This window comes from Herpailurus yagouaroundi, unplaced genomic scaffold (genome assembly GCF_014898765.1).
Source record: "Herpailurus yagouaroundi ecotype Mexico unplaced genomic scaffold, PumYag 139, whole genome shotgun sequence".
Taxonomy (NCBI): Eukaryota; Metazoa; Chordata; class Mammalia; order Carnivora; family Felidae; genus Herpailurus; species Herpailurus yagouaroundi.
Genome location: NW_024412394.1, coordinates 31,209,141 through 31,232,865, shown reverse-complemented (window position 1 = coordinate 31,232,865; position 23,725 = coordinate 31,209,141). Strand labels below are relative to the sequence as shown.

The 23,725-nt window shown below is 35.4% G+C and overlaps 1 protein-coding gene across 3 annotated transcripts in view; it reads right to left on the bottom strand.

The window, feature by feature from the left end:
* Positions 1 to 23,725, bottom strand: part of ADGRB3 (adhesion G protein-coupled receptor B3) — a 743,632-nt gene that overhangs the window by 5,835 nt on the left and 714,072 nt on the right. For 2 of the 3 annotated variants that reach the window (XM_040473868.1, XM_040473867.1), the window contains 2 exons: positions 21,565 to 21,600; positions 7,202 to 7,306 (listed from right to left, as the gene is read on the bottom strand). In XM_040473868.1, the coding sequence (XP_040329802.1) occupies positions 7,202 to 7,306; positions 21,565 to 21,600 (141 nt within the window). The remainder of the gene's footprint in view (positions 1 to 7,201; positions 7,307 to 21,564; positions 21,601 to 23,725) is intronic. The other variant, XM_040473869.1, reaches the window with a different exon arrangement.

Genomic DNA, 23,725 nt, shown 5'->3' with positions numbered 1-23,725 from the left:
CACAAATGTGTGGACACCCTTTAGGTCTGAGGCCCATGCTGCTTTAGTTGTGAAGAGCTACTGTATCCAGCAGTACAACTCAACCAAACAGAGAACCACACATAAAAAAATCAAAAAGTGAAGATAGCTTAAGGGACCTATAGGACAACATCAAGTGAAACAACATTTCAAAGTGCTGAAAGCAAAAATCCCAACCAAGAATACAAAAATAGTAAAAATAATGACTACAGCAATTAGTTATGGAATACATACACACACAAATGTGAAATGTAACATCAAAAACATCAAATGTCAGGGGGAGGCAGTTAAAATGTAGAATTTTAGAATGTGTGCAAACTTAACTTGCTATTAATGTAGACTGGCACATATATAGGCTGATACGTGTAAGTCTCATGGTAACAACAAAGCTAAAACCTATAGTAGATACGTAAAATTAAAGACAAGCATCAAACCACAAGGTAAGGGAGCAAGAGAAGACAAAGGGAACAGAGAAGAACTATAAAAACAGGCAGAAAACAAATTATAAAATGGCAATTAAGTACATACCTATCTGTAATGACTTTAAATGTAAATAGACTAAATTCTTCCACCAAAAGACAGAGTGGCTGAATGGATAAAAAAACAAGACACATTTATGCTGCCTATAAGAGACTCACCTCTGTTTTAAGGACACACAGACTAAAAGTGAAGGGATGAAAAAAGTTTCACGCAAATGGAAACCACGAAAAAAACTGCGGTAGCTATACTTAAGTCAGACAAAATCAACTTTAAAACAAAGACTAATAAAACACAATGGGCATTACATAATGATAAAGGGGTCAATCCAAAAGAAGATATAAATTTGTATCTATGCACCCAACCTAGAAGCATGTAAATAAATAAAGCATATATTACCACAGACCTAAAGGGAGAAATTGATAATGATACAATTATACTAGGGGACTATAACACCTCACTTATATTAATGATAGATCATGCAGAAAGAAAGTCAAACATCTGCCTCAAATGACCCATTAAAGATGGATTTAATAGATACATGCAGAATACCCATTCTTCTCAAGTGCTCATGGAACATTCTCCAGGATAGGTTATTTGTTAGGCCACAAAACAAGTCTCAATAAATTTAAGAAGACTGAAATCATTTTTTTAGAACACAATTGTATGAAACGGAAAATCAGTCACAAAAATGACATCAAAGAAATAAAATACCTTGAGACAAAAATTAAAATAAAACATAATTTATGTGATACAGTAAATGCAGTTCTAAGAGTGAAGTTCACAGGGATACAGACCTACCTCAAGAAACAAGAAATATCTCAAACATTCTAACTTTACACCTTAAGGAATTAGAAAAAGAACAAAGCCCAAAGTTAGCAGAAAGAAGGAAATAAAGATCAGAGTGTAAATAAATGAAATAGAGATTAAAAAAGACAATAGTAAAACCAATGAAACAAAGAGCTTGTTCTAAGAAAAAAAGAGAAAGGGTTCAAATAAATAAAATCAGAAATAAAAGAGGAGATGTTATAACTAATATAAAAAAAGATCATAAGAGATTACTATGAACAATTATATGCCAAATTGGACATAACAAATGTAACAAAATTGGACAGCCTAAAATAAATGAAAAAATTCCTAGAAACAGACAATTTTCCAAGACTGAATCATGAAGAAATAGAAAATGAATAGACTGATTACTAGCAAGGAGATTGAATCAGTAATCAAAAACCTCCCAACAAACAAAAGTCCAGGACCAGATGGCTTTACTGGTAAATTCTATCAAGTAATCAAAGAAGATTTAATACCAATCCTTCTCAAACTCTTCCAAAAAATTGAAAAAGAAGGAGCACTTCCAAACTCATGAGGCCAGTATTACCCTGATACCAAAACTAGAAAAGGATGCCACATAAAAGGAAATTACAGGCTATTATCCCTGATGAACACAGATGTAAAAACCCTCAACAAAATATTAGCGATATGAATTTTCAGCAATACATTAAAAAGATCATTCATATACCATGATCAAGTGTGCTTTATTCCAGAGACACAGATGGTTCAATGTCTGCAAATCAAACAATGTTATACACCACATTAATGAAATGAAGGATAAAAATTATATAATCACTTCAATGGATGCAGAAAAAAACATCTAAAAAAATTCAACATCATTTCATAATAAAAACTCTTAACAAAGTGGTTATAGAATGAATATACCACAACATAATAAAGGCTATATATGTCAAACCCACAGCCAACATTACACTTGGTGGTGAAAAGCTAACAGCTTTTCCTCTAAGATCAAGAACAAGACAAAGATGCCCACTCTTGCCACTTTTATTCAATACACTATTAGAAGTCCTAGCTGAAGCAATTAGGTAAGAAAAGGAAATAAACAACATCCACATTGGAAAAAAAAACATAAAATTATGAGTAAAAAACTGTAAAGAGGTGCCTGGTGGCTCAGTCAGTTGAGCGCCTGACTTTGACTCAGGTCATGATCTCACAGTTTTTGAGTTCCAGCCCTGCATCAGGCTCACTGCACTCTGTGCTGAGCATACTTGGGATCCTCTGTCTCCCTCTCTCTCTGCCCCTTCCCTACTAGTGCCCTCTTTCTAAAAAAAAAAAAAAAAATTAAAATCAAAACGAAACAAAAAAAACCCATAAAGAATCCACCAAAAAACTTACAACCAACAAATTCAGTAAAGTGGCAGGATACAAAATCAATACACAAAAATGTTTTGTGTTCTTGTACTCTAGCAACAAACTATTAGAGAAATCAAGAAAACAATTCAATTTACAAGTCCACCAAAAAGAATAAAGTATCTAGGAATAAATAGGGGTAAGAGGTAAAAGACTTACAAAGTGAAAACTATAAGAAATTGATGAGAGATATTGTAGAAGACGCAAATAAATGGAAAGATATGCCATGCTCATGGACTGGAAGAATTAATATTGTGCAAATGTCATATTACCCAAAACAATCTATAGATTTGATATAATCCCTAACAAAAGAGCAATGACATTTTTCACAGAAATAGAACAATTCTAAAATTTATATGGAACTACAAAAGATCCTAAATAGCTAAAGCAATCTGGAGTAAAAAGAACAAAGCTGGAGCCCTCATGCTCCCTGATTTCAAACTATATAGCAAAGCTATAGTAAGCAAAACAGTATAGTATTGGCATAAAAACAGACATATAGATTAATGGAACAGAATAAAGAGCTCTGAAATAAACCCATGCCTATATGTTCAATTAATTTACAACAAAAGAGGCAGGAATAGACAATGGGGGGGAAGGACAGTCTCTTCAAGGAATGGTGTTGAAAGAACTGGACAGAGGCATGTGAAATAAGTAAATTGGACTACTGTCTTCTACCATATACAAAAATTAACTCAAGATGAATTAAAAACTTGGAAAATAAGATTAAAAAACATAAAACTCCAAGACGAAAACATTGGCAGAAAGCTCTTTGACACAGGTCTTGGCAACATTTTTTTTTTTTTTTTTGGATCTGACTCTAAAGGCAATGGTACGAAGTGAACAAAATAAACAAATGGTACTACATGAAAATAAAAAGGTTCTGCACAGCAAAGGAAACCATCAACTAAATAAAAAATTAACTGAATGGGAGAAGATATTTGCAAATAATACATATGATGAGGTATTAACATCCAAAATATATAAAGGACTCATACACTGAATAACAACAACAAAAAAAAATGGGCATAGGTTCTGAATACATGTTTTTCTAAAGAATATACAGATGAATAATAGGTGAGGTGCTCAACATCACTAATCAGCAGGGAAATGCAAACCAAAACCACAATGAGGTATCTCATGCTTGTGAAAATGGCTATTATCAAAAAGACAAGAAATATAAAATGTTGGCAAGAATGTGGAGAAAAAGGAAAGCTTGTGCACTGTTGGTGGCAATGTCAATTGGTATAAGCCACTATGGAAAACACTGTGGAGGATCCTAAACTGAAAATAGAACCATCATATGATCCAGCAATTCCACTTCTGGGTCTTTATCTGAAGAAAATGAGAATACTGATTTGAAAAGACATTTTGCACCCTTATGTTCATTGCAACATTATTTACATAGCCAAGATATGGAAAACATCCCAAGTGTACAATTTATGGACAAATGGATAAAGAAGATGTATATATACACACACACATACACACACACACACAGTGAAATACTACTCATAGAGAATGAAATTTTGCCTTTTGTGACAACATGTGTAGACTAGAGGTCATTATGCTTATGCAATAAGTCAGACAGACAAATACCATATGATTTTGCTTATATGTACAATAAAAAAAATGAAGAAACAAAACTAATAAATTAAAAGACTAGCTTGGTTACCAGTGGGGAGGGGGTTTGGGAGAAAGTTGAAATGGGAAAAGGAGGTCAAAAGGTACACACTTCTAAGATAAATAAGTCATGGAGATGTAATATACAGAATGGTGACAATAGTCAACAATATTGTATATTTCATACCTTTATATGCTGATAGGAGGAAACTAGATCAACTGGGTGACCATTTTGCATATATACAAATATCAAACCATTATGTTGTATGCCTGAAACTAATGCTGTTAATTGTCCCCCAATAAAAAAATTATAAACTCAATATAAGCCAACATACATGAAGCTTCCAACAATGCTAATTTTGGTCTTTGGCTGTATACACAGAAATGGAATGTTAGCTGAATATGAGAATTCAGGGCCAGCTGGACCACATCAGGGCCACCTGAGAATTTTCCATAGTTCATGGGTCCAGGAGCAGACTAGCTGTCACTTCTGGGCAAGTCCCTCCCTTCCTTCATCTGTCCATTTCTCTTTTCCTCCTTCCCTTTCTCTCTTCTTTCTTTCCTTCCTTCTTCCAACCTACCAATTCTGGGGACAAGGGAAAGAGAATATATTTATTCTATATTTTAAAAAAGCAATAATTTGGAGAAGTTCCTTGGGGGAAAGGGATCTTACTGGTGAATAGTTTGTGAGACACACTCAAAATAAGAGAATTCTTTTAACACCGCCTTTTCTTTGTAGTGTGATTTAGATGTTGTCCTGCCTGGACAGGGAAATGGACTAAATGGTCTTTTGGGTTCCCTTTGATTCCCCAAATTCTACATAATTACCATCATTTGCAGTGCTAGGCAGGTGTTGTGAGTTAGTAGCCAGAAAAAAAAAAAAGGAAAAGACTTTGAGATTTTTTGTTTTGAAAATGTCTTTCTGTATCCAATTATGCAATTTTTCATTAGCAATGTGCCACACGAATTATGACTGAATTAAGGATAATGAACTCACTCACATGTTCATTATTAATCAAAACTGAATAAGGAACTCTTTTTTTCTTCTGTTCTCAGATATTTAGGACAATAGTCAAGCAGCAATGACAACTCTATCCTTCCCACTCCCTCCCAAATGATAAATATTTATAAATCTTTTCTAGAAAAGGCGTGCTGCTGCAGGGATGTAGTGTAATTAGTAGGCTATTTTGGTTGTCAGGAAACTGAGATACAGATATTTGTGCCATTAATGATTTAATACCCAGACCATACAACTAGGGGAAATTACAATCATATTATAGCAGTCAGCAAGCTGTAGCTGTTGCATAAGGCCTTCAGATTTGTAAACATAACCCTCTCCTTTTTTTAAACAAATGACGTTTCTTCAATTTATTTCAATGTTAGCTTTCAATATTCCAAAATGAGTAGCTAATGTGTTTAGGTCTAATCTCAAGGGTGCAATTCTCATTTGCCTGGCAAACTAAAAATTGATGGCCCAATATTAGGAAGAGTAGATAAGAAAGAACCACTCATTACATAGAGGTGTCTTCTATATGCCCAGGATTGTGTTGATGATAACAAATAATGCATGGTTCTTGCTGTATGGAGGAAAAATAGGTTGATATAAATGTTAATTATTTACAGATTAATTAAGAGTTAAGGTCTATTGTATTTCTTATAATCTTCATTTAACAAACACAGATGGAACTATCAGAAACATTCAATAAATTAAGAGCAGCTATGTACTGATAAATTACCATGACCAGCATTGTACCAGTACTGAGAGGAATACAAGAAAAATAAAAGTATGTAAATTCTTGTTCTCATAAGCTGATGTTACTAATCAGGAAGCCAGGACTTAGATTCATAACACACATATACAAGACTCACTAGAGTTAGAAGGTGATCAAACACCACATCTCTTAGAGTGATTTATATACACCATAGATATTTTGGGAGGAGGGGGAGGGCTGCAAAGTGTGTAAGGCAGAGCAAAAGCATTATTTTTGGAGTGAGGAACAGTGGAGTCAAATGGCAGTCAGGTAGAACTGATTCTCAGCTTCTTAACCTAGCTGCTTTGGAAAGTGTTATGAGAACCAAAGAAGGCATTAATTAATTATTTATTTCTATGTTCAATATAGGAAAAATTGAGCTGGGTCACTTGCTCAAGATCAGATAGTTCTTGGTTGAGCTTTTCACTGGTATACTGATTTCTGGACTCCCCATCCAGTGCTCTCACAAATAATTACATAGCCTTCTCTGGAGCTATGACTGTGCCATGCACATGGTAACTGCAAAATACCATTTGATGAATTCCTAATACTCAGATTGTAGTAGTGCAGATGAATGAGAAGAAAATGGTTCAATCAACAATCAAAGACTCCAATGTTGATGTGTTTCTCAAAATTCTTGTCATAAAACAAGTGAATCTCCTGGAGACAAACCCTAATACTTTGTTTCAGGTAACAGTGTATATTCATATATATGTATATATATGAATATATATACACAGTTTATGTGTGTATACACACACATTTTATGACCTTAAAATGCCAGGCATTCAAATGAAAATGGAAAAACTATTTGAGTATATGAATTAACTGACTTTTAATGATGAAAAAAGCACCAGGTGAACCTAACACATTTTTGATGTATAACTAATTCCAATTAAAGCTTATAAATGAAAATGTTTAAAATATGAATAAAAATGTTTAAAGAGTATCATTCCTAATTTGTTTCTTAGTACATTCCAAAATACAGTTCGGAACATTATTTTTTTTTCCCTGTGTATGCCACTTTTGGGTTCACAAGACAATTAAAAGCTCCTGGAGGGCAAGGATAAGAGCTGGCATGCCACATCATCAGTGTGGTGCCGGGCACTGATGAGGCAAAGTGTACTCACCATACTGCTTGTATTTGGTATATCCCGAAATCTGTCCAAAGTTTGAAATTTCTGATTCAGCTCCTGAAAGAGTTCCATATGCCTCTTCCTTGTATGCATGACCTTCTGCAAAAGAGAACAGAATCATTCTCATTTCTAATTTGATTTATACATGTGAAAATGAGCTTTAAGATGTTCACTTTAACTAATAAGGAAAATCAAGTTTGGCAGGAACCAGGAAGTCCCCAAAGACACCAAAAATGCAAATGAGTTGCAGCCAATCCTTGTTTCCTACTCAGCACTTCTTAAACATGAAGAATTGGCTTTATTTCCACTTACAAGATTACCAAAACATAGTTTTCTCTTGTGGGTGCATTAAAAATGTAGCAGTCATTCCTCTGTAAGATTTTCATCACTCAAAGTTAAAGCTGTTTTACAAAAAATTATAATATAAAAAAATGTTTAAAAATTTGGACTTGTAAAGCACCCAAGTCTCTCAATGTTTGTCATGGGAAATATTACTTTTTTTATGTTTTATTTCCATAAACACTAAAATCCTAGCCGGCTGTACTAAAGGGGGAGCAAACTCCCAGGCACTGCCTTTTAAGGCTGACTCAAAGCACTAAAGTGTCTGAAATATATGTGAAACCCAAAATCTTACACTTTCCTTGAATAATGATTGAGCTTTGCAGAAGGAAAATCTGACCCATAGGTTTCATATATTTGTTCACGAGATGGTATGGAATTTTAATGAAAGGACTCAGAGCATAAATTGTGTAGCTGATGAGCTTCTCAAATCACTGATACAAATATCTTAATACTCTTCATCCCTGGTTACATCCTTGTCTCCCAACTTCATCGTAACTCAACAAATAGAGTCCTAAATAAAAATGACCTCAGGGTAAGTATCATGCACTGAATCTTTTTCTATTACAGCGCAGCTTACAGAGGAGATAATAAATCCCCTGTATTTACAAGTGTTATTTTAAGGGAGAAAATGCCTTCTTCAATTTTGGTTTTAAAAGTTAAAAATCAATATTTCAGTGATTTTCCAAGATTGTGACTCCATGTTTGTGTAAGATTTTATAGTATTGTAAAGCATGTGCTTCATAACTCACCATTTGCTCATGTGGGTTTTGGAGGTGTATGATATTCATGCTTCAGCTATGATTTGAACATGTGGTTTATTGTTTTAATTACCAAATATTTTCAAAAGGAAAAGAAATATATCTTTGGGGGAAGATCTATAATGCCTGGTTTTCTTCTAAAAAGACACTTGTAGAGAATACTATCTCCTTGAGAAAAAAAAAGGCAAAAGAGAAATGCAAATTAAATCTTTAACATACTTGAAAAAGTCTTATTCTGTTATGCCAAATTTAATTTCCTATATTTAATGAATCTGTGTTAGGCAATACTTTGTTTAGCTAATTTGTTCTATTTTCACTAGCCTACTTTTATGAGAGAATTCCGACATTTTAAGTCTTGCTCTAACCGAATTATTTTCATCGTTGCTCCTCTTAGTTCTAGGAGTTGGCTGTTGACAAATCAGGTGGTTGAGGATGAGAACATGGCAACATTACTCATGATGAGGACATGAAACATAGCAAGCAATTACAGAGTGATTAACTTCCCATCAGTTTTGGGGAGAGTACAGGAAACAGATTTGCAGGATTTACAGAGAAACACCAGGCAAACATAATTTGACTAGCAATGGCTGATGGAGATTTATGAGAGGGAGGATTTGCGTAAGCAATTCAGTGGAGGGATTTTGAGGACCACGTAAACTGGCAAACATAATGAAATACATTCTATCCCTGGGGACTCAAATATTCCCTTGCAGTACCAGGGCCTAAGACACTGATTAAAATGCTGATTTGTGTTACAAGGAATACCTTTAAAACAAAATTATAGTCATCAGAATATTAACTGTGGCTCTAACACTACAAATAGTGTTTTTCATAATAATGAATCTTACCATGTAGCTATTTTCTGCTAGGGTGCAGTAGGACTAAAGTCACGCTACTGACATTTCTCTAAAGATACTTTGTTCTGTCAGTTAATACATATTCATGAGCACCACAGATTGTGCTAGATGCTGAAGTAACAATGGTGCGCAAAATCCGGTACAGTCTCTCCCCTCTTACAGCTTGAGGTATGTAATGGAGGACATAGGCATTAATCACATAAGAACTCAAATACATGTTATTTTAGAACTGAGATAAGTAAAACAAATGGTGTGGCTATGAGAGTAAGTGATAGGGGAATTCGCTAAAATAAATGCAAGGGAGGCAGATTCCCAAATTTTTACATACTCTTTTTTTAAGTTGAAAATTCTCAAATCAGTTATTTTGCATCTTGTTTGTTCTCTCTTCCATTTTATAAAATTCATAGAATTTCTAGTATAATTTTTAATCCTATGCCCTTTCCTCAGTGAGATTGTTGTTTTCCAAAGACGAGAAACACATTTTCTTGTAAGATAATTGATGTTATTGGCACAGCTTCCTCATTTTAAGGTGGGCCTATGATGATTTTGTCTGTGCAGTCTCCATTTACCTTTCATCATGAGAGGACCCAACTTTGCACCAGGGAGTTATGCTTTGTCATGGTGGTGGAAATGTCAGTGGAGGTCCCTAATGTCTGCTGGCTAAGTCAGTTCATCCATATCTTTCCAACAAAGCTCTCTTCTGTTAGTCAAAGTCGCTCTATGTCTCTCGCAACCAACTATTTCTATTGGATAAAGCATGTTTAATGAAGCAAAGTGTTAAATATATCCCACGGCAATTAGGATATGTTAATTGATAGGACTTTTTATAATCCTATTGACTGAATAGGCCACAGCTGATTCTGAACTGAGCGGATTTTATTTTGAGGAGCTATGTTGCTAGAACATACTCACAAATATATATGGTGGACTCAAATTTTATATAGCCAAGAAACATTTGCAATGTTCTACATAGAATGATGGAGAGAAAAATTTGGATGCTGAAATCTGGGCCCCTTCCTACCTAGATACATTAATTGCAAATACATCCTCATGCCTCAATTCTAATTTGAAATTGTCACCTTGGCACAGCCAGAAATCACCATACCAATGATGGCCTGATGGTTCTGACAGAAGTACCACATAAGAGCTGCCAATCAAGAGCTTACATATCTGTCATGGGCTCAGTTTGATTTCCATGCATGATTCCTTTTTGTTCACTGACTTAAGTACACCTTTCAGCTTTTGTAGTGGGGAAGCTTCCATTGATATGAAAGCCAGTATCACGGTGAATATTGGAGAGTTTCCAACCCAGCAATGTTTTGGGATAAAAACATGCTGTGGTTTTAGTTTCCGTAAATAATAAGGGTTTCCCCTTATTTATTTGTCTGAATATTTATCTGCAGCACACATGCCTTTGATGGTCTTAACCACCTAATTAGAAGTTTCTATACAATATATCCTACTGGTCCATTTTAATGGCTACTTTTGGATTTTACTCACCTTAAGTGTCTGTTCACTTTTTTTGTTCTTTTGTGACCCAAACACATCTTGTGTCCCAAAGAAATTGATTTCTGTGAAAAACTCAATTTTCTAAAAACCTTGTGAAGATGATAAAACTACACCTCATGTAGATTTTCTTTTTAAATAAAAAAAATATTCTAATTGACACTATATATAAAATTCAGGTTGCTTTAGTTATAATACCTGCCAAATAACATAGGTATCTTTTGCAGTAAAGAGAAATGCTAGGTAATGCTCTCTCGCACTCAGGTTATTATGACATGTTTTGAAGCTGTGTATGAACCCCCATCCTGAGAGGACCAGCAACCTAACTGCACAAAAGTATCTCCTGAAATAGCTTATTTCATAAAACTCTTATCTTTTATTTTATGTCTTGGTAACTCAAGGGAGGCTGCCTTAATTGTTTATATAAAAGAAAAAGTGATAGGTTGTAAAGTGCCTTCATGAAATTGTAGACATTAGGCAAAAAAAATCAGGGTGTGAACAAACCTGTATGTTTTCAACCTCTACCCTATCTCAGGCTCTCTTCTAGAATAAATACTTGGGACATGTCAAATCTAACAGCTCTGGGCCTGGACACACTTGAATCTAGATCTCAGTTCTATCACTTTCAAATTGTGTGGTCTGAGGCACAAAATGCCACCTCCTTGTAGCTCCAGTTTTAGTAGTCAGAATAACCTTATAGGGTTGTTCTGAAGAGTTAAAAAGGGATATAAATCATTTATCACTGGAGGACACAGGTTAGATCCACGTAAGAAATGGTAGCCATTATTACCTTTCTCAATCCTCACAATAACCAGGAAGGTAGTAGTCATTATCACCCTTTGTTGATTAGGAGGAGACTGAAGTTCAGGTAGGCTAAGTAAAGCTCCCAAGCTTGCATCAGTGGTGAGACAGCTGGAACACATTTTGAATCCAAAGTAAATTCTTTTTGTGTGCTGTTTAGAAACATTCCATATTCAGGGAGCACCCTCCTTTAGATTACTCAAATTTGTGATTATGCCCTATTCAGATGGAAAAGCGGGTGAAACAAACAAGGGTAGGTTCGGTGCTTTCTGTAGTAAGTCCATAAACTGGATATTGATCACCCTGCAACTGTCCCGTAAAGTACTGCAACTATGTTTTAAAGGGCTGATCTCCATATCTTGTCTCTGAACACCTTGTGGACATTTATCTTTGTATCCCTGACACCTAACACAGTGTTTGATATTTAGTAGGTGCTCAAGAAATGTCCACAGGATAAATGAAATTACTGTGACAGCATAGGTATACAGGCCAGGGAAGGTGCTTGTAACATAGAAGGCTATCTATCATAAATCTTGCCTTCTCTCCTTACAGTTGAGGTCCCCCTGCTGAAGAAGACTTCTTTCATTGGCCCCGATGGAAACCCTGCCTGCTCATTCTGATGCTGTTGTGATCTCTTATTTTCCATACAAGTGGAAATAAAGGGCCTGCAGGTGGGTTTGAAACAAACTACTTGGAGGTTTTCTTTTCTAAATTCCGAAGTGTGAATCACTAAGTCTAAACTACAGATAAGATAGGCATTTCTATATGTAGAATTTTAGAAACAGATTGTTAGAAAAAGTTGGAGAATCTCTCAACTATAAACTTTAGAGTAAGGGGCCTGGAAATCATGTGCTACAGAATTTAGACACTACTTTGCCTAAATTACCTTTACTAGCCTTAGGAATATAGACACCTATACTGTCATTGTCCATATTTACTAGTATACTCCTAGGGTTATTTTTCTTCGTTTTTGCATTGCATAGGAATCCTCAATACAGAGTGGGCTGTTGAATACCAGTCTGAAGTAAATGAAAACTAATGTTAAGGAAGCAACATACACTGCAGGAATTAATCTTGATTCTTGAAGTTGTGTTGTGAAAAGGGAATGATTTATATACCTTTCTCTGGCCAGAGCCCCAGAGTATCCCTAAGACAGAACCTGGAGCCCCATGGAATGCTTGACATTACTAGCATCTAGTTATGTTTCAAGCATGTTTCTCTTTGAATAAATAAATATTCAGGACTTAAATTAGACAAGGGATCTAAAAAAGAACTGAGTAAGGTCTATATCATTTTTTATTTTGTCACTGTCACTCAAGGATATACTTGGCTGCAGATACTTGCAACAGTTTATTTTAGTATTATAGAAAATATGGATGTAGCAAAGGACTGGGTTGCTCAAACATTTCCTCTCAGAGTGTACTGATTGCCTAACAGAGTGCACTTACTGCAGGGGATCAGTGACAAAGGAAATTGAAATGCTTTATATTTAGAACATAATATAATTTTTATCTTCTGTGCCATAGCTTAGTTGTGTTAACAATATAAAATTAATATAAGATATTTTATCTTACTTATGTTCCCCAAAATCTAAAAATTCAAGTCCCCACAACGATGGGCCATGATTATCCTGGACTGATGCCTTCTTGTGCTCTCTGCTCACCATGACTTCTCCCCAGTTTGAGAAGCATAGGTTTACTGGATGTGTGGAGTTCATTAGGAAATTCAAAGGAACATTCTAAGGTGTTTTTAAGAGGCTACATGGTTCCATGGAAAAATGTCAAGGTTGATCCTCATGTTTTTAGAAGGGAAGATAAAAATAAATACCTCTCCATCCATTTTATATGTAACATGGAATGGATAATATTGTCTATTGCAGTTGAGATATTTGTAACTGCATTCCTAATCATTCCTTGAGATTTGCCCTCAACTCAAGACAGACAATTTAAACTACCTGCCTGATATTTCTGATTTACCATCTTATTAGGCACCTTAATCCCCAAGGTATTAAAATGCAACTTGGCTTAACTAGATGTCTGCTTGCTTTTCCTAGACCTGTCAATGTTACTACTGGAAACTCAGGCTCAGACTTGCAGGGTCCTCTTTTTTCTGATCCCCTATTTTCAGTTAAGGACCAAATTCCCCAGATCTGGACTCTGCCATGTCCCTTCATTCCTTTCTTTTACTACCACCTCATTTTTCTTGCCTGGACTGGTCACTTAATAATTTGTATCTCAACTTCTCCATTCACCCTACTCCATGCTTTCCTTCCGATTACTGCCATAGTCATCTTTCTGAATTCCAGATCAGGGCAAGTCATTCCTCACTAAAAAACAGAACACAATAGAACAGAACGCTTTAGCAGCTTTTAGTAATAAATTAGATAAAAATTCTTCGCTTTGGGTGCAAGCTCTTTACTATATGGTTTCTTAATTTCTCTTTTTATCCATAGACCTCATGTTTCAGTGAATTATAATATGCTTCTGGTTTCTTGAGCATTCCATACTTTAGCCTTTAGCCAACTACCATTCGTCTCCTTGAATTGTATATCATGTAAATATCCTTGAAGTCCAGTATGGCTGTCTTTGTTTACTCCATAGTCCATTTTCTATACTGGTCTCTGCTCCAAATCAGATATAGAGTTTGATAACTATTTATTAAAGAAAACTAGACTAATTTCAATTTTATATCATTCTTTCCACAGTAATTTATTGAATATCTACTACTGTGAAAATGAATAAAGGAATCCTCATTCAAAATGGAGTGAGGAATCCATGAAGGGAGAGTTCTCATACACCACAACTCATCACAGTCTGCATACCCAGCAGAGAGAAGAAAGATTTCCTCTCAGGCTGGCAACAGCAAGCTGCCCAGACCTGCAGTCAATGAGAAGCTGCCACCACTTCAAACTCTTTTTCCCCCATAAAAAGATGCTCTCCCACTCAGTTACCTAGACTTGCTTATTGTTCACCATAGTTTGCATGTCCCAAACTGCAATTCCTTTACTATTCCCAAATAAACTCATTTGCTGCTCAGTAATCTTTGTTGTTTGATTTTTAAGGTTGACATTACATGGTGTCAGAAGTGGAATCTGAAGATGAACCCCTGAGGAACTAACAACGCCAGGCATGGTGTATGGTACCCACTTCAGCCTCTTGCATTCTCTCTGAGTCATCTTTTTACTTTTGGTTTGGTAGGCCTCCTGTCAGAGACAAGCCTCCTTTTGGTTGAGCTCTATGATTTTATTCTTGAAGGTATCAGCCTTTTAGTGGCTACCCATTTTTTTGCTGAACCTCTGGTTTTAAAGTATGGAATCTAAATACTTTCCAGAGGGTCCTCTTTCTGGGACCCTGGCCAGTTTTGTGTTCAAAACTATGGCTGTTCCTCATGTACATTCTTAACCAAATGGACCAACTTAACCAAAGATAATTTAGAACTCCAGTAGCCACTGTGGAGAACTGTTGACCTCACCAAACTTGTTTTTCCACAACCAGATTAGAAGAGGACAGCTCTAAAATTAAACAGACTAAATAGGATGCCTATTTTAATTGGTGTGTAGAGTTTTCCAAACATATCCAAGAGTCTAAAATCACCTCTTTGCAAAATAAGATTTCTAAATTAACCAAGAGAAACAAACAATTCAAAGTAGAGACAAGGGCTTCTGAGGTCACCTTTTCCCTTCTCTGTCCTCCTTGTCTCTATCTAGTACCAGCTTCCTCTTTCCTTCCCGTACCACTCCCACATCCTCTATACCCCCTACTTCCTTATCTACCAAACTATGGGTCATAATTAAAGAATTTACTAAACCCAGGGAGAATCCTTAAAATTGTTTATGAATGGATTACCTTCTGAGATTAGTGAATTAAAAAAACAAAAACACCTTAAAGTATCTTCTAAGGTCTCTTTTTGCATTTATCTATGTGTTTATGAATGTCTATGTATGTACCTATTTCTCAGAAATAAGTATGTACCTATTTATTATTATGTACATACCTATGTATGTACCTATTTCTCAGAAATAGACACCAACCCAAATGTTTTTCAGGTTCACATGATTTGTAGAAATACTGGGTATAAAAGCTATTTTTAGCTTGTTGGTTCAATTAAAATGTGTGTCCTTGGAGTTATCACCATTAAATATAAAACTTTTGTTCTACCTAGGTTTACTAAAAGTGCAGTAAGTTCATGTTATTTCTTTTACAAAATTTGTGAGCAAGAAAATAGCTTAGGCTGATGGCTAGTCGTCTAATGTCTCATTAAGTTTTTTTGGGTAATCTAAACATAATTGTTAAGAACAAGTAAATTAAAATAAATTTAAGTAGGATAAAAAGGTTTTAAGTAAACTTTTTAGTTTCACTAATACATTTTGGTTACCTGAAACTTTAGTTTTGCTAAAGTTAAAATAAATGATAGGTACTCATTGAATATTGCCATCATTTCTAAATAAGATAGAAAATGGAAAAATTACTGAACATAGGTTTATCCAATTTTGGTTTCTTTTTACAGAGAGACAAAAAGATATTTGGGTCTATAAATGAACATGCTTTGTGCCACACTGAAAAGTTGTACTATGAAGGAGCATATGTTTCTAGAAATTTTGAGTTGTATTCATGAAATCACCAACCTACGTGCTAATGTAAAAGTTCATAATTGCTTGCTTGCTTAGTTTTCACTAAAAAATAAGGATTCTAGTTAAGGTTTCTAAGTGTTAACAATTCTAGTTAACATATGTAATTAAAGCTACTAGAAATAATAAGGGAAACAACTCTGTACACAAAGAAAGGAGGGTACGTTTTTTGGTTAGAAAGGTATGAGGAAAAAAAGAAAAAGTATGAGGTGGAGATACATTTTCGTTGAGGGAAATAGAAGGGACAGACTAAGATAGACATAGAAAGTTGTAGAAGGTCTATAAAAATGAAATCTTGGGAAAAATTTTTATGTATGATCAAGCTAGATAAAATTTTTTATAAGGGTTTCAAAAACAAGCTTTAATATTAATAGGGTATTTATGTAAAATTAAACCTTATTTTTTCTTTGATAAAAAGACAAATTTTTCTTGGAATACTGGTCTGCTTTTAATAACAGATTGTAAAAAGGTTTCCTTTATCTTTTAAAGTAATCTGGCTTTTAGGGGTGCCTGCGTGGCTCAGTCGGTTGAGAGTCCGACTTCGGCTCAGGTCATGATCTCGCGGTCCGTGAGTTCGAGCCCCGTGTCGGGCTCTGTGCTGACAGCTCAGGGCCTGGAGCCTGTTTCAGATTCTGTGTCTCCCTCTCTCTGACCCTCCCCCGTTCATGCTCTCTCTCTGTCTCAAAAATAAATAAATGTTAAAAAAAATTTTTTTAAAGTAATCTGGCTTTTAAAAAAAAGGATTGTTTCATTAAAATAATTTTATGCATTTGCTGTCTTCATCAAGTCTTTGAGTATGTAAGTTTTTACTCAGAACAATGTGACTTTCTATATTTGCCTTTTAACATCTTCCATTGTTAACATGGTTAAATGGATAACTAAGTATTGTTTCATAGACTTATGATCGTATTTAACCAAGTGTTTTAAAACCTTTTGATATTTTTGACAAACTTCCCAAAATCCAATTCTAAATAGTCTTTTTGACCTCGAACTAACTTTGAGTTTTCTAAGAGGTCCCTAACACAGAACTCAATACATTTGTTCTTTCTCCTTGTAAAAAGAGAGAGGTTAAACCGATTAGGCTTATTTGGTATATTAAATTACATGAGAAACATTTTAAAATAAGTGATGATAAACCATCTTAGGTCATGTGATGCAGGTGAATGTGATTAATATAAGTATTATAGAAATTATACGAAATTTCTGAAAATCTGGTATCTTGGTATAATGCTATCAGTCATAATTCCAGTTATTATCTTAAAATCTTATACAGAAAACCAAATTTTCTCGTCAATTCCATTATAATGAACTTGCATCAGATCTTTAATAATGGGCATTTTAAGTCTTGTCATTTTCAGGGAGTTACAGTTTTACTCTAATGGTTTTACAAAAGTGAACCTACAGAAGTGATTTGTCTTCAAAGAGACTCAGAAAGGGCTCAGAAAAAGTGCAGGCTTCTGATAACTTTGAGATCATAAAATTGAACTGGGTACAAATTTCCAGAACTAATGAAAAAACTGGATTCAAGCGGAACAAGAATAACATGAGAGAATGAACTGAGGAGAATGATTATAATTTTTATGACTTCTAGTTTTGACACATTGTTGGTCCTTTACTGTTTTGTTTTCAACATTAAAAGGACACCTTCTTCTTTTTAAAATTATCTATGAAATACAGCAATTTGATAAAATATAACTTGGTAAACAAAGATGAAATATCTACTTTTTCTCCCTACCTGGTCCCTTCAGAATTTGGATCACATGGCAATACAGTTAGTTATTTGCATAAATTCAATGAGAATCTGTTCTCCTTGTAATAACAATTGGAAATATTGGCTATTTTACCAAGGCTCTGATTGTATTATTTTGAGAGAGATGTGCATAGTCTCAGATTTGACAGGACAGTTTTTAAGAAACAAAGGCTGACTTTATGGAGCCAATAAAGCTCCTCAGAAAAATCACCCTGGCACCTTGCATACAAGGTGCTTCTACGCTTGTGGAAATAGGCCAAATGTAATGCAAACAAATTAGTTTTGCTGTGATTATCTTTGGTAAGAAAAAAAAAGGGTAAGTATAGAAAGAAAAATTATGTTTGCACTTTTGTCTATATTAGATTCTAATCCTGTTAATAAACTGTTCTAGATCCTAAATTCTGGTTTTCTCAAATATCTGGCTATGACTCTAACATGTCTGATTTTTTTCCCATGCTTCTGATTTGGAATGAATAAGAACAAAGACTGCCCTTTATCCTCCTTGAAAGAAACTATCCCAGGTCCTCCTCATTACCCAAATGATAGCCAGACTTCAGGGGCTCAATAATGGGATATACATACACAGCTAAACATCTTGTCCTGTACAAACCCTGGAGATTTGCAAGAGAAGCAGCTGACATCAAAGCAGACTGCTTCCACTCAAGACCTTGGATCAAGACTTCATACTTTAAACATAGTCTTTCTTTTTCCCCTTGTTTCCTTTACCCTGGCATTGGCCTGGAAAAATAAAACCTCCACCTATATCTCCCAGGACATTGCTAAGGGGAGCAAACTCTGGAATTTAGAACAATTTTTTTTTTTTAAGGCTAAGATCTTGGCCAAAGGGAGAGATGTGAAAATAAACAAAGGAATGGGGTTGGAATTCCTGAGTGGGGAGCTCTCTCATATACTACCAGTAGTTACAACTTGTGTGTTTCAACAGAAGGAATATTTCCCCTGGGCCCAGCAGCAGCAAGCTGTCCTTTCCTGCAGCCAGTGTGAAGGTGCCACCCCTTGGAACTCTCTTACTTTCCTCTAGAGAACTGTTGTTCAAAACAGTACCTCCCAACTTCTTTTCTCCTCTCCAGGCTTGCATGTCCTGAATTGCAATTCCCAAATAAACTTGCGTGCTGCTTGATAACCTTTGTTGTTTAATTTTTAGGTTTGACACTATACACCAGATCTCTGCTTGGAGCTGGGAATGCAAATGCAATAAGGGGTTTGGTCACAGAACAAAGGAATATCACTACAGTATTCTCTGTATCCTTTCCTGAAAGTAAGAATGGATGTTAAACCATTTTGGCTAATCAACACTTTGCTCTATTTATTAAAAAAAATACAGTTTGTCTTGGAGACTGGCAACATGAAAGGGCTTTTCCCCACATATAACACTTACCAATGATTTATGAGTTAAGAGAATATTGTTATTGTGTATAGACTCTGCGGAGTGTATGAGGCCTAAAGGGAAGATATTTTCAGGAGCCTAGGAGGCAAATCTGCTCGCCAGTGACAAAAATGCCTAAGTTGGCCACTGTGTGGGAAGGGAAGGCTTATGGGGTGGGAGTTGGGGGACTATCAAGTAGTTTGATATAAACAAAATTTATCAAGCCTGAATTAAAAGGGAGGGAGGCAAGTGAGGTTCTTCATCAAGGACCATCCACAAAGTACAAATATATCATACTAAAATACATCAGCATTTAAATCCAGGAGTAATTTTTCTGAACACCATTTCTGAGATATCTGCCACATAACCGTAATTGCACATAGACTAAGGGGAGTGGCACTAAAAGGTTTGCAAAGAAAATGTACTATCTCAAAATGCCCCCACCCCACCCTCAAATTTTACACTTCTCGCAATCATGCAATAACTACAGCAATTGAAGAGCTAACTATCTAGGGTTGTTGTGTTGCAACATCCTTCCATTATCAGCAAATGTTACGATAATACCATGGCTATACATTGCGATACTAAGCAGCAGGAAAAAAGCATCAGCTTAAGGAATCTTCTACCAGTTGCCACAGAGAATCTATGAAAAAGGAATAGGTTTTCTAATGCTCCAAGTGACACAATATGATTAGATTTCTTTTCAGAGCTTGTGATTACATAGCTTTGGTTGGTTGCACTGAGGCCTAATTGTAGATCTAGGTTTTTACTATATTTTGTCACTGATGCCTTGTGGGTTAATTTCCATCTCCTTTCCTTTGTGCTAACATAACTTAGTGCTTTAAGGACAAAAAATATATACACAATGATCTTCAATTTTGGGTTAACTAAAAGGGGAAAAAATGTCCCTTAAAAGGCGGTAGGAAATCTAAACCTGAAGATTGCTGAATGTTTTTTTCTTTGTAGCCTGAAACAAGATATAATGATGTTTATTATCCCATGCCAGGCTGCTACAACTGAGACACATCAGTAGGAAATTGGGCATATAATCATTGAAGCCAGGTTATCATTACTTTGTTTCTTGAACTCTAAAAATTTCCTAAAAAAGACCAATTCTTTAAGGACTCTCTTCAAGGTAAAACCAGAGCCTGTTTACCATTGCAGTAAATAAAAACTGCTAAGTCTCGGGGCGCCTGGGTGGCTCAGTCGGTCAAGCGTCCGACTTCGGCTCAGGTCATGATCTCACAGTCTGTGAGTTCGAGCCCCGCATAGGGCTCTGTGCTGATGTCTCAGAGCCTGGAGCCTGCTTCCGATTCTGTGTCTCCCTCTCTCTCTGCCCCTTCCCTGCTCATGCTCTGTCTCTCTCTGTCTCAAAAATAAATAAAAACATTAAAAAAAAAACTGCTAAGTCTCACTCTTGATACCTGATGTATTATTGCTGAGCTACAACATTCATCTCCATCAACAAAACGATTTAGGAGTTCCCATATTCCGAGAGGTTTCCATAATTTTAGGAATACCAGCTAAGAGTATCGAGTTCTATGTAAGCATCAACACAGTACAAATATGCTGGAGAAATTTATAATGTATTATATCCAATTATGTCAGCAGGCTATGAATCATATCTAATTATCAAGATGCATAAGTGCCTTTTATGTGACGCTCAAACATCATTAATTTTGTGCTTAGCATAAGCTGCTCAGATGGTATGATTTCAGTAATTTCTAGCATCGATATTACAACATCAATATAAATTCAATGCAAATTGGAAAATAAACATCTTCATCTTGTTTATATCTGCAAAAAGGCATTTACTGAACATAGGAGCACACTGAACCAACACTTGCTATTGAAAAAAAGAATCTGGAATGTAGCGCAGAGAACCTGAATAAGAGGAATCAGTACACAAGGCAAGTCCCAGAGAAAGCCTAGCTAACCAGCCAAAGCATTCTTACAGGCTCTCTTCAGGTAGTCATTGAGGTGAAACCAATGTAACTGTTGTAAATATGAAAAACGAAGAAACCAACATTCTTACCTCACAACAAACTGAATTGATCTAATTAAATCCTCACCATAAATTGCCCATTTATCTTAGTATTTATAAAATGGATTCCATGTCTGGAAAATCTCAGTTTAGCATACATCTAAGGCAATTAGAAGTTAAAATTTTTTTCTACTAGTTTTACAATATGGATTTTAATTAAAAATGTTTGACTTCTCATTTAATTTTTAAAGAGTAGAGCCCCTACAGAGTGCAGAACAATATGTTGAGTTGTATGTCAATTTTGAATCAAAGCAATTAAAATTATTTTAAAAATCCATAGAAACTTACCTCAAAGTCAAGGTCTGAATATCGTGATTTTCTTCTCTGTTAGATTTTTTAAAAAGAAGAAAAACCAACATAAAGTTATGTTTAGTCATTCAAATAAGATAAAATTATTTTCAATAAAATATCTTGTTACCTTTGTATTACAAGTATTTCCTTCACATTAGAATGTGGGAATTTTTATGATTTCAAATTCTTTCATCCATATGATTTCATTTTTACTTTGAACTTCCATTAAAATTGAAGAATATAAAAATACAGAATATTTCTCATCCTGATCTCTTAACTTTTTCAGCAAGGAGAATTTTTTAAAATGTGAATTCTCACAAAACTTTCAATCTTAAAGCAGACTTGAGGTCTGTAACAGCAAAACTATAATTTTTATTTTAGAGACACAAAGGAGTAAAAGCTATATAGGAAAACATCATATACATCTCTCAAGACTTCCCACCAGCCTATCTCAGTCTTCATTTCTATCAAACTCTCTCTGGCCTTCTGACTCCCAAAGTTCTGTATATCTCACCCACAATTTTTTTGATATTTGATGGTTCTCCATGATAAGAAAGTCCTAACTGCTAGTTCTTAGGGACTGACGTATTTATTATAATTTAGTAAAAAAAAAAAAAAAAAATAGTCCACACCCCAGTGATATACAAGTGTAGATGTCCATTATCTCAGTGTTCCTCTATGTCTCTGACTCTGTCAAACAGTTCCTGAATCTAGTTATAGATCAATATGTATTAATAAAATAAGACAGTAGGCCTGATAAAATCAGGAAATGAAATGAAATTAATGTGATTCTATGAATATTAGTGTAGGGAAGGTATGCTTAGCATGTGCCAAGAGGGATTTGGTATAGAAGGAGCTATCTGGTAAATATAGAAAGCGTCCTCAAGATATTTAGAGAACAAGTTTCCAATATGAGTTTTTTTTTTTTTTAAGTTTATTTTGAGAGAAGAGTGAGAGGGGGAGGAGCAGCGGGAAAGGGTGAAGAGAATCCCAAGCAGGCTCCACACTGCCAGCACAGAGCCCAGTGTGGGGCTCAAACTCACGAACCGTGTGATTATGATGTGAACTGAAACCAAGAGTCAGATGCTTAACTGAACAAGCCACCCATACACTCCAGAGTTTTGTTTGTGCTATGAATTTTTTTTTTTTTGATGAACTGGGGACAAAAAAATAAATATTAAAAACAATATTTAAGCAGTTGAATATGTAAACCTTTAGGCAAATATCTTTCATATTTTTCTCTTCTGCTATCCCAATACTTATCTTAAGTTCAATAACCTAACAGGGAACCCTAATCATACAGTCGAGAGATTCTTGTAACTGCTAAATAGTAGAGACAGGCACTAATGTAGTTTATTGACAAATATGCCCACATTTCTACCGCTAGAGTTACAATGTAACATAGAACCAGAACCTCCCTATATAACCACCTCCCCAAAGCATGCTTCACTGGACAAAAAGATATACTAAAAGAAAGATTTTGTTAAAAAGTTGAAAAACTTTGAAATTATTTGATTAGAGTGGAGCTGGATCGTGGAATCCAGTCTTCAAGTATGATCAAGGAGAGCATTGAGAAGAGGATTGCTTTATTAAAATTTTTTTAATGTTTGTTCATTTTTGAGAGACAGCGACAGAGTGTGACTGGGGGTGAGGCACAGGAACTGAAGCAGGCTCCAGGCTCTGAGCTATCAGCACAGAGCCCGATGAGGGGCTCCAACCCACGAACCATGAGATCATTACCTGAGCCACCTAGGTACCCCTGAAGACACTGCTTTATTAAATGAAGGCTGCACGTTGATGTATGTCACTTCAGTTCTTGTCTCTAGTGTCACTGTGGCCTAGCCCTGGTGACATACTGCAAGGAGAAAAGTGTGTAGGAAGGCATTTAACCCAGGCCTCCTTTGCCATCTCCCACCACTATTGTTATCTGTGTTGTAAAAAAAAAAAATCAGGCTCCAACGTAGCGCGTTGCACTTTGCTGCAATATCTGTTCTACATGTCAGTGTTTCCATTCTGCTCTTGAATGCTTCGCCTTCTTGGCACTGTGACTCTGCAGGACATTTTTGTAAGTATATGCTAAGCAAGATTCTTTCATTCATGCAGCAACATGCAAGCATGGAAACAGTTTTAAGCAGCTAGAACATTTGTCATGAGCTTT